At 42.2% G+C, this 12,022-nt stretch overlaps 1 protein-coding gene across 3 annotated transcripts in view; it reads left to right on the forward strand.

Annotated features, from left to right (window-relative positions):
* HYDIN (HYDIN axonemal central pair apparatus protein) overlaps positions 1-12,022 on the forward strand; it is a 432,426-nt gene that overhangs the window by 369,117 nt on the left and 51,287 nt on the right. For all 3 annotated transcript variants that reach the window (XM_032284417.1, XM_032284419.1, XM_032284418.1), the window contains 4 exons: positions 3,953-4,171; positions 7,261-7,421; positions 10,405-10,502; positions 11,329-11,536. In XM_032284417.1, coding sequence (XP_032140308.1) covers positions 3,953-4,171; positions 7,261-7,421; positions 10,405-10,502; positions 11,329-11,536 — 686 coding nt within the window. The remainder of the gene's footprint in view (positions 1-3,952; positions 4,172-7,260; positions 7,422-10,404; positions 10,503-11,328; positions 11,537-12,022) is intronic.

Genomic DNA, 12,022 nt, shown 5'->3' on the forward strand with positions numbered 1-12,022 from the left:
TGCTGGTATTACAGGTGCAGTGGCCACTGCACCCAACCGTAGATACTACAGTACTATTATCTGCATTTTATCTGTGAAGAAACAAACACAGTACAATATAATAGGGTAATCTGCTTTTGTGCATTATTTTTGTTAGCAAAAGGTGAGTCAAAGAAGGCAGAGAGGCCAGGAATGGTGGTTCACGCCTATAATCTCAGCACTTTGGGAGACTGAGATGGGCGGATCACAAGGTCAAGAAATTGAGATCATCCTGGCCAACATAGTGAAACCCCATCTCTACTAAAACTACGAAAATTAGCTGGGCATGGTGGCATGTGCCTGTAGTGTCGCAGCTACTTGGAAGGTTGAGGCAGGAGAATTGCTTGAACCTGGGAGATGTGGTTTGCAGTGAGCCGAGGCCATGCCACTGCACTCCAGCATAAGGGACAGAGGATACTCCATCGCAAAAAAAAAAAAAAAAAGGCAGAGAAAAGCTGCTTATACTCCATTTATATATACACACCACTGGTACACATACATGCACACACACACATATATGACTTGGAAAAACCTTTCTTCTTGCCTCACTTTCTGGAGAAGGGAGACTGTTTTATCTGTCAGAAACATGATAGGACTGTCATATATATATAAACATGATAGGACTGGTATATATGTGTGTATACGTATGTGTATGTTCATGTATGCAGAATCATAAATGATTGTATTCGACAGCCCAAACTGGATTTCCCATATGTCTGATATGCTTTGGCAATTCTCAAACGTTTTGGTCTCAGGACTTCTTTATACTCTTAAACATTATTGAAAATCCACAAGAGCTTTGCTTTATGTGGACTATGTCTACCATAATTTACCATACTAGAAATTAAAAATGAGGAGGTTTAAAAACATGTATTTATTTATTTCAAGTTATCATAAACCCATTACATGTTAATCAATACCATATTTTTATGAGAATAACTATATTTTCAAAAATTTGAGTAAAAGAAATGGCGTTATGTTTTTATAAATTTCTTTACTATCTGGCTTAATAGAAGACAGCTGGATTCTCATATCTACTTTTACATTCAATTGGATACAAAATTGTATGTATTAGTTCATTTTCATACTGCAGATAAAGACATACCAAGATTGGGTAATTTATAAAGAAAAAGGGGTTTAATGGACTCATAGTTTCATGTGGCTAGGGAGACCTCACTATCATAGCAGAAGGCAAAAGGCACATTTTACATGATGGCAGACAAGAGAAAAAAATTAGAGCCAAGAAAAGGGAAACCCCTTATAAAATCATCAGATCTTGTGAGACTTACTCACTTCCACAAGAATAGTATGGTGGAAATCAACCCTATGATTCAATTATCCCTCTCACAACACGTAGAAATTATGGGAGCTACAATTCAAGATGATATTTGGGTGGGGACCCAGCCAAACCATATCATGCTGCCCCGGCCCCTCCCAAATCTCATATCCTCACATTTTAAAATGAATCATGTCTTCCCAACAGTCCCCCAAAGTCTTATTTCAGCATTAACTCAAAAGTCCACATGCCAGATTTTCATCTAAGACAAAGCAAGTCTCTTCCACCTATGAGCCTGTAAAATCAAATTAGTTACCCCCTAGGTACAATGGGAGTACAGGCATCGGGTAAATACAGCTGTTTCAAATGAGAGAAATTGGCCAAAATTAAGGGGCTATAGGCCCATGCAAGTCTGAAATCCAATGAGGCAGTCAAATCTTAAAGTTCCAAAAGCTCTCCTTTGACTCCATGTCTCACATCAAGATCATGCTGATGCCAGAGGCAGGTTCCCATGGTTTGGGCAGCTCTGATCCTGTGGCTTTGCAGGGCACAGTCCCCCATCCCCCAGCTGCTTTCACTGGCTAGAATTGAGTGTCTCTGGCTTTCCCAGGTGCATGATGCAAGCTGTTGGTGGATCTATCATTCTGGGGTCTGGAGGAGAATGGCCATCTTCTCATAGCTCCACTAGGCAGTGCCCCAGTGGGGACTCTGTGTGGGGGCTTCAACACCACATTTCCCTTCCACACTTCCCTAGCAGAGGTTCTCCATAAGAGCCACATCCCTGCAGCAAACTTCTGCCTCGACATTCAGGCATTTCCATTACCTCTGAAAATCTAGGCACAGGTTCCCAAACCTCAATTCTTGACTTCTATGCACCCACAGGCTCAACACCACATGGAAGCTGCCAAGTCTTGGGGCTTGCACTCTCTGAAACCATGGCCTGAACTGTACATGACCAGAGTGGCTGAGATACAGAGCACCATGTTCTTAGGTTGCACACAGCAGGTGGGGGGGCCTGGGCCACCCACAAAACCATCTTTTCCTCCTAGGCCTCTGGGTCTGTGATGGAAGGGGCTCTCACAAATGTCTGCGACATGCCCTGGAGACATTTTTCCCATTGTTTTGGCAATTAACATTTGGCTCCTCACTACTTATGTAAATTTCTGAAGCCAGCTTGAATTACTCCTCAGAAAATGGGTTTTTCTTTTCTATCATCAGGCTGAAAGTTTTCTGAACTTTTATGCTCTGTTTCCCTTTTAAAACTGAATGCTTTTAAGAGCACCCAAGTCACCTATTGGATGCCTTGCTGCTTAGAAATTCTTTCTGCCAGATACCCTAAATCACCTCCCTCAAGTTCAAAGTTGTACAGATCTCTAAGGCAGGGGCAAAATGCCACCAGTCTCTTTGCTAAAACATAGTAAGAGTCACCTTTACTCCAGTTCCCAAAAAGTTCCTCATCTCCATCTGAGATGATCTCAGCCTGGATTTCATTGTCCATATAATCAGCATTTTGGTCAAAGCCATTCAACAAGTCTCTAGGAAGTTCCAAACTTTCCTACATTTTCCTGTTCTCTTCTGAGCCCTCCAAACTGTTCCAACCTCTGCTTGTTACCCAGTTCCAGAGTCACTTCCATATTTTCAGGTATCTTTATAGCAGTGCTCTACTCACTCTACCAGTACCAATTTACTGTATTCATCCGTTTTCATGCTGCTGATAAAAACATACCTGAGACTGGGTAACTTATAAAGAAAAAGAGTGTTAATGAACTTGCAGTTCCATATGGCTGGGGATGCCTCACAATCATGGCAGAAGGTGAAAGGCACATGTTACATGGTGGCAGACAAGGCAGAAAGTTGAGAGCCAAGTGAAAGGGGAAACCCCTTATAAAACCATCAGATTTTCTAGACTTACTCAATACCACAAGAACAGTATGGGGGAAACTGCCCCTATGATTTCATTTGCCTCCCACTAGGTCCCTCCCACAACGTGTGAGAATTATGGAGTCTGCAGTTCAAGATGAGATGTGGGTGGAAACTTAGCCAGACCATATCACCATATATCACATAACCTCTGGAAAACTCTGTTGTACACTTATGAGAAAAATGAGAGTGAAGAAGCCAAATAACATCTTTGTATTACTATGAAAATAGTCTTGACCTCATGGACCCCCTGAAAAGGTCTTGGGGATCCCAGGGTCACTAGAACCCCTTTGGAGAACTGCTAGTATACTGTATTCCTCTTTCCATAATTTGTATAGATTATATTGATTCAGAGTGTGACATTTGAGCCCAACTGCTTGGGTCTAAATCCAACTCCTCCAAAATTAAGAGCCTCGAGCAAGTTACAAGTTTCATTGTCTGTAAAACGGGAATAATAGCTGTACATCTCAGGTTTATTGTAGGGATTAGGAGAATTGTGTAAAGATTTAGAATAGTGCCTGAAGCAAGTAAGTTTGATCAATATTAGTTGTTCTTGTTATGATTATTATTTTTCTACCTAAGAACCTCTTTTACATATTTAATTCTGTCTACATACACAGGCTTGACTGATGAATTTTTAGACCTTTGGCTCCTTCCCTTCTCTAGAATATCACCAGCATGTATGAAGAGTCCTCAAGATTAGATTCTCAAAAATACTAATACCAGGCTTTTCCCTAGGTGGGCCACCTCCACCCTGGGTGTGCCAAGGACATAGTGGTGACCATGAAGTCAGACATACCCATCAACCTGAAGAACATGCAGATCAAGTGCAAGCTCTCCAAGATCATGTTTCAGGTCCCTGCAGACCAGGTCCCTGACTGGGATGACCGCATGCGCACCGTCAAGTGGGTGGACGTGCCCAGAAACATGCCTGGAACTCTCACTACAAAAAGAAAAGTAAGTGGAGACATTAAGCATCAATCTGACCAGACCTCCGTGCTTGGATTCCTACTGCTCTCAAGTCCCTCGTTTCCTTTTTTCACAGAAAAAAAGAAAAGGTTACCATTCTATTTGACCTTGATTCCAAAACTAACAAACCAAACTTCCACACATGCTGCCTGCCATCCATGCTACATGTACCACATATCTTCATTGGTAGACCTTTAGCTTACGTCTTGATAAGTAGTTTAGCAAGTTCTCCCACCTTTTTCTTCTTCAAAAATGTCAAGACTAATCTTTTAGTCGTTTCCTTTCTCCCTCAGGTGTCCAGAATCACATTAGTCATCATCTTTGGTTCATGGCAGGATCTCATCTTTGGGCCGTGTGTGCCTCTCTTTTATTCATTCCTTGGTTAGTTGTTTTTTTTTTTAATAACATAATACACAAAGACAAACTCACACCCAACACGGGAAATAGAACATTGACTACCTGTGTGATTCTCAGCCATTCCATCCCTCTGCCTCTATCCTAGAGGTAATCACTATCTTGACTTGACTTGTTTACTCCCTGGGTTTTTTGTGTTTTGTTCTTTTTTTAACCTATGCACACTAAAAGGTATATCAGGTCAGGCTCAGAGGCCCATGCCTGTAATCCCAGAACTTTGGGAGGCTGAGGTGTGCAGATTGCTTCAGCCCAAGAGTTTGAGACCAGCCTGGGCAACATGGTGAAACCCCATCTCTACCAAAAATAGAAAAATTAGCTAGGTGTGATAGTGCACACCTGTAGTCGCAGCTACTCTGGTGGCTGAGGTGAGAGGATCATCTGAGCTCGGCAAGGTCAAGGCTGCAGTGGGCCCTGATCACACTGTACACCAGCCTGGAAGACAGCGTGTGGACTCTTTCCCAAAAATTAAAAATAAAACGTATATTGTTTAGTTTTAAACTTTAAAAAAAGTTATTGTATTATTGTATGTGGTCATCCAGATTGTTGGATGTGGCTGTAATATATCCATTTCACTGCTACATAAAATTCCATAATTATTTATTCCTTCTCCTTTTGAAAATTATTTGGGGTTTTGCTATCGCAGGCATTATTGTTCATTTGGTGTTCATTTGTAAGAGTTTATATTGCTAGAAGTGGAATGGCTGACTTATTGGATATATGAATGTTCAGCTTGCCAAGATAATGCCCAACTATTTTCCAGAGTAGCTGTACCAATTTATACTCCTACAACAGAGATCTTTTTTTTTAAATTTTATGTATTTTTTTATTGCATTTTAGGCTTTGGGGTACATGTGAAGAACATGCAAGATTGTTGCATAGGTACACACGTGGCAGTGTGATTTGCTGCCTTCCTCCCCTTCACCTATATCTGGCATTTCTCCCCATGCTATGTCTCCCCACCTCCCTACCCCCCGTCCCTCCCCCATTTCCCCCCAACAGACCCCAGTGTGTAGTGCTCCCCTCCCTGTGTCCATGTGTTCTCATTGTTCAACACCCGCCTGTGAGTGAGAACATGTGGTGTTTGATTTTCTGTTCTTGTGTCAGTTTGCTGAGAATGATGGTTTCCAGGTTCATCGATGTCCCTACAAACGACACGAACTCATCATTTTTGATGGCTGCATAATATTCCATGGTGTATATGTACCACATTTTCACTGTCCAGTCTATCATCGATGGGCATTTGGGTTAGTTCTAGGTCTTTGCTATTGTGAACAGTGCTGCAGTGAACATTCATGTACATGTGTCCTTATAGTAGAAAGATTTATAATCCTTTGGATATATACCCAGTAATGGGTTTGCTGGGTCAAATGGAATTTCTATTTCTAGGTCCTTAAGGAATTGCCACACTGTCTTCCACAATGGTTGAACTAATTTACACTCCCACCAACAGTGTAAAAGTGTTCCAATTTCTCCACATCCTCTCCAGTATCTTTTGTCTCCAGATTTTTTAATGATTGCCATTCTAACTGGCATGAGATGGTATCTCAATGTAGTTTTGATTTGCATTTCTCTAATGACCAGTGATGATGAGCATTTTTTCATATGTTTGTTGGCCTCATGTATGTCTTCTTTTGTAAAGTGTCTACAAGATCTTATTGATCCACATCCTCTCCAACACTTGGCATTGTCGGACTTCTTGATTTATAACATTTGAATGAATGGGAAATGGCCTCATTTTGAGCCTGTTTTGCATTTTCCTGATCCCTGATCACAAATAAGGCTGAGTATTTCCTCATAAGATTACTGGTCATACAAATTATCCCTTATAAGAATGTCTTTTCATGCCTTTTGCCCGTTTTTCAATTATGGTACTTGTACTTTGTGTCAGTTATTTTATTTTTTATAAACTCTTCTGTTCATATTATTTGTCTGCAACTATCCTTACCAAATTTATAGTTTTTCTTTTTTTTTTTGATACAGTGTCTTGCTCTGTTGCCCAGGCTGGAGTGCAGTGGCACAATCTTGGCTCATTGCAACCTCTGCCTCACAGGTTCAAGAGATTCTCATGCTTCAGCCTCCTGAGTAGCTGGGATTACAAGCATGCACTACCACACCTGGCTAATTTTTGTATTTTTAGTAGAGACAAGGTTTCACCATGTTGGCCAAGCTGGTCTCAAACTCGTGACCTCAAGTGATCCATTCACCCTGGGCTCCCAAAGTGCTGGGATTACAAGCATGAGCCACCATGCCTGGCCTAGTTTATCTTTTCTATTACTAATTTTAATATCTTCAAGTTTATCGATACCTTCTTTTATATTTATTACTTGTGTCTTGTTTTTAAAATTCTTTCCTCCCAGAAAGACATTCACGTATGTATGTATTTTTTAAGAGTTTTGTTTTTTGATATTTCAGCTCTTGGCCCACCTGGATTTTATGTATGTTGTGAAGCAAGAACCCAGTTCCATCTAGATGCCTAATCTTGCTAGATCCCTTTTTCATTGGGCCTCTCTGTTCCCTAGTGATCTGTCAGAACTTTATTGTCATATAGTGTACCTACGTTTCATATTTGCCTAGAATGTTTCTGGTCTCTCTAGTCCATTCCACTGTCAGTTTTTCTGTCCCTGTGCTCTGCATCTCTGAGGACACAGCTGCCTTTTTTGCAGGTGATAGAGACGGATCCTGAGCCCGCTCACTCAGTAGTAGAAGAAAACTACCCAGAACTGCAGGTTCAAATCAGCGCCAATGTGGATTTTGCTTCCTACCACTGCCAAACAAGAGATGTGTGCTTTAAGGAAACCTTGGTTTACCAGACCCGAGTGTTTGAGTGAGTCATCAAAAGCCTCATGACAGTAGATGGAAAAGCTCTTTCATTCCATCATTCACTCACTTCCTCACTCCTCAAACATCTGTTATCTACAACAGCATCTGCTAGGCATCGTATCTGTGTAGGTTCCACCAGAGTGTTGTCTTAGTTCCAATGAAACATTCAGCCCCACAGAGCTATTGAAGTTCACACTTGAAATCAAGATATAGGCCAGGAAACATAGTCTACCAGGAGGGTGGCATCAGGCAATCCACTTTAGTGTGAACAGTCCTTACAGTGGCCTACACAGCCACCCAGGATCTGTTCTTGTTGCCCATGCACCAAATGACAACCCAGACAATATCCACGCTAGTGGGGATGGGGTCCATCTAAGCTTAGAAGCCCAGGCCCAAAAGACCACCATTTTTCCTAACCACTCTGCAGATATATCTTCTGGGGTCCCTGCAGAGAATATGCCCAGTTACAAGAGTCACTACACTCAGAGAACCCCACAGCTATGGCTTCCCTCTAGGTGATCATAGTTCCTCCTGGTGCATATATTATTTACTCATCAGGGGCCATGTGTAGTATAAACAATATCACCTAATAATACAGCTGACTTTCCTCCTTTATCTAGTTTCCAAGGGAACAGAGCTAGAAAGGTAATTCAGAGTCAAATTCATCTTTGAGAAGGAGAAAATGTTACATTAACCCTTCAGCCACACTCATATGCAGGTACTCAGGGATGCCATGGGCCCTGCCTTCAAAGAGCTCATCATCTGAGGGTGGCAGCAAGGGGATGGGTAGAAACAGAATTGTTCGTTACAGCATGGCGTCACATGCATGAAGCAAAGGGGTATCTAAGGCAGATAAGAAAGTCAAGGAAGGCTTCCTGGACAAGGTGGTTTCCCAGCTGAACTTTAGAGGACAGATAGGAGGTAATCAAGTAAAGAAGTGAGAATGAAAGAAGTGAGAATGAAGGGCTCTCTCTAGGCAGAGAGAACAACATGTACAACATATACAAGGAAAAAAAGTAAGCCACTGACTTTTCTACTGTATACAAATTAAAAATTAGCTCATTCAACTCATTGTGCATTTGTTGAATTTTAATGTCTTTGGAAATTACAAAAGAACCAAAAGATAAATGTCAGGAGCTGTGATCTTCTGCTGATGGCCATTTCACCTAAAGCAGGGGTCAGCAAACTGGCCTATAGCCTGTTTTCATAGATAAAGTTTTGCAGGCATGTGGCTGTGCCCATTCATTTATGACTTGTCTGTGGCTGCGTTTCCACTAAAAGGCAGAGCTGAGTTGTTGCAGAGACCATATGGGACACAAAGCCAAAAAACTTACTATCTGGCCCTTTACAAAAGTTCGCCAACCCCTAAACTAAGAACTCTTTTCATGAAAAGTACTCTGTTCCACTGAAATTTCTCCACTTTATAAAAATTGTCTTTAGAATAAATACCGGTGCTCATAAATTCACAAAATAAACACAAGCCCCTGTGGTCAAGGCACTTGATTTCAGGCATAACTGAATGGTCTGTCTACCTGGACTAGAGGGTGGAAATCTAATCTGTAAATCCGTCCTACCCTAGACCTACCCCTTACCCAAACTCCTAACTCTTACTACTCCCCTAAAACCAGGAAGGGCATGTGTATTTATTTTCTTGTACCAAAGCTTTATCTTTCTACTCTTAACTGTGATCAAGTTTAATAGTGATTCCAGGAGAGAAAAAAACAAAACAAAACAAAACAAAAAAAACTCTGTCTCCCTGTTTTTGTCTTTTTTTTTTTTTTTTTTTTGAGGCGGAGTCTCACTCTGTCACCCACGCTGGAGTGCAGTGGCATGATCTCGGCTCACTGCAACCTCCACCTCCTGGGTTCAGGCGATTCCCCTGCCTCCACCTCCCAAGTAGCTGGGACGACAGGTGCCCACCACTACACCCAACTAATTTTTGTATTTTTAGTAGAGACGACATTTCGCCGTGTTGGCCAGGCTGGTATAGAACTCCTGACCTCAGTTGATCCACCTACCTTGATCTCCCAAAGGGCTGGGATTACAGGCGTAAGCCACCGTGCCTGGCCCTGTTCTTGTCTTAAAGTAGAAAAATTTGAGGCAGGAAAAGCCTCTGCTGATTCAGAATTTGAGTTTGAAGTAACTAAAATTCACATCTCTCCCTCAGTCAGGAAAGGAGTCACAGGCAGGGGTCAAATGGCTGTGATCACAGGGACATTGTTTCTTTTCTTTTCTTTCTTTCTTTCTTTTCTTTCTTCTTTTCTTCCTCTTTCTTTCTTTCCTTCTTCTTCTTTTTTTTTTTTTTTTTGAGAGTCTTGCCCGCTGGCCCAGTGGCATAATCTCAGCTCACTGCAACCTCCATCTCCTAGTTTCAAACAATTCTCATGGATCAGCCTCCTGAGTAGCTGGGATTACAGGCGTGTGCCACACCTGGCTAATTTTTGTGTTTTCGGTAGAGCTGGGGTTTCACCATGTTGGCCAGGCTGGTCTCGAATTCTTGGCCTCAAGTGATCAGTCTGCCTTGGCCTCCCAAAGTGCTGGGCTTATAGGCATAAGCCACCACGCACAGCCAGGGACATTGTGTCTGGTGGGAGATGATTCAGGAAAGGAGGTCCTGTAGAATATGTTCCTGAGGGAGGTGCTGTCATGTGAAATAGATCTTGTTTGCTCTCTCATGGGGGGTTTTAGGATTACTGTGATGCATGCTGAGAGCTCATTGCACAGGATGTTGTTGGTAGAATGCAAAATGCTTTTAAGTGCTAAATATTTTTTATGTTTTTACTTTTAATCACTAGGTATATATTTTATTGTTCGAGTATGTCACATGCATGATTTCTGATAAAATTATCTAAAATGTACCTTTTAAAAATATTTAAGAAACAAAGCAACATGACTTTAAAAGGTTAAGTGCAGTATAGATGGCATGCAGCCAGGACCAAAATCACCTGCAGCACATTTCTCAAATCTGTTCCCTGATCAATTTGCAGGTTTGACATGACTAATTCAGGACATGTGCAGCTGGAATTCAACTGGGTCTCAGAAGATACCTCAAAGGCAGTCAGCTTTGCAAAACCAGATCACCAAGGTAAATTTAATGACAAGAAAAACCCAGGGCCCAGCCTGAGTCACCAGTCAGAAGAGTCTTGCTCATAGAGAGGCCAGCACTGCTCACAGGGCCTCCTAAGTAGCTAAAGGAAAGCAAAGCAGAGACCTTGTGGTGTCTGCAGAGCCAAATGGCCTGAGGGACTCCAAAACTTACTTTCACCCTCCTGGAGTCTAGACTCCGCTCCTGCACTAGGCCAATGCCCCATCTCAAGGTAACTAGAAATCTTGTCTCTTAGGTCTTAACCTGGGGAGAGATTATAGATCCCTTGGAGAAACTGATGAAAGTTATGAATCATTTTCCCAGGAAGATACACACCCATGTCCAAATCTGTAGTTGGTACATATGAAACCCTAGAAAAGTGCCCAACACTTGGTAGGCAAGTTATCATTATCAGTATTATTAGTATTACTATTTCAACTTTGAAGATGCACAGACCCTTTGAATGGGTCACAGACCCTTGTCCCTGGGTCCCCAAACTGTAAATCCCTACTTTAGAACAATTATTCTCCAAAAGATATGTTCACAGCCCATTATTCTAGGGCACAAACATCTTCTTGATCCACCCCCTTGAGCCAAAAGGAAAAAAATTTGAAAACCCTATGGAATAAATAGAAATCTTTTTCATAAGTCTCCTGTAAGCTATATGAGCAATTCTCTACCTCTATTGCCCAAGGTTAAGTACACCTGGTACAAAATGTGAGCCCACCAGTCCCACAGAGGACGCCTAAGGATCTGTGAGTGAGCTGCCTTCCACCTGCTTCTCACTGCAAATGCAAAATATCCCCCACTCCCTGTCTGCCCCCAGGTTCCACTCAAAAAGATCAGCTTAGTCAGGACACGATGCACACAGCCAGCACCATGGACAGCACCATGGACCACTGGACTGAAGGTTCCCCACAGCCCTTCTCTGTGGAGCCCTCCTCTGGAATCGTGCCTGTGGGGAAGATTCAGAAGCTCAAAGTGAAATTCTCCCCGTTGGACATTGGAGACTTCGAGAGCAACCTTTTCTGCCAGTAAGAAAATGTGCTCGCCATAACCCCCGTCTTGGCAGGTGCAAAGCTCTGTGGCTCTTGTCCCCTCTTCTGTCTAGCGACTACCACCATCCTTTCTGGCCCTAGACCCCTGTACAGTCCCAAATTATCCCTTTTCCCTTTGGAAGAATCTAAAGGTCCAGGCTTTATAGAACAAGGAGAATTTGGTCTGTGTCCTGCTCATCAACCTCTCCAGATGCTTCTTACTTTCCCCTTCCCAACTGTATATGGGATTCCACTGAGTAACAAACTGCTGAAAGCCAGGTGGGTTTTGGTCCTTGTCCAAACATGAACTTGGGAAATCTTTCTTGTACCTTCTCTGAGACTCATTTTCCTCATACATAAAATGCAAATATAATACCCACCTGGTAGAATTGTTGGGAAAGTGAAGTGAGTTAATTCAAATAACTCACATCAGTGCCTGACACATACTAAGTACAATAAACATTAGGTGGTGGTGGTGGTGGT

Source organism: Sapajus apella, unplaced genomic scaffold (assembly GCF_009761245.1).
Source record: "Sapajus apella isolate SASKATOON/1434 unplaced genomic scaffold, GSC_monkey_1.0 scaffold15, whole genome shotgun sequence".
Lineage (NCBI taxonomy): Eukaryota > Metazoa > Chordata > Mammalia > Primates > Cebidae > Sapajus > Sapajus apella.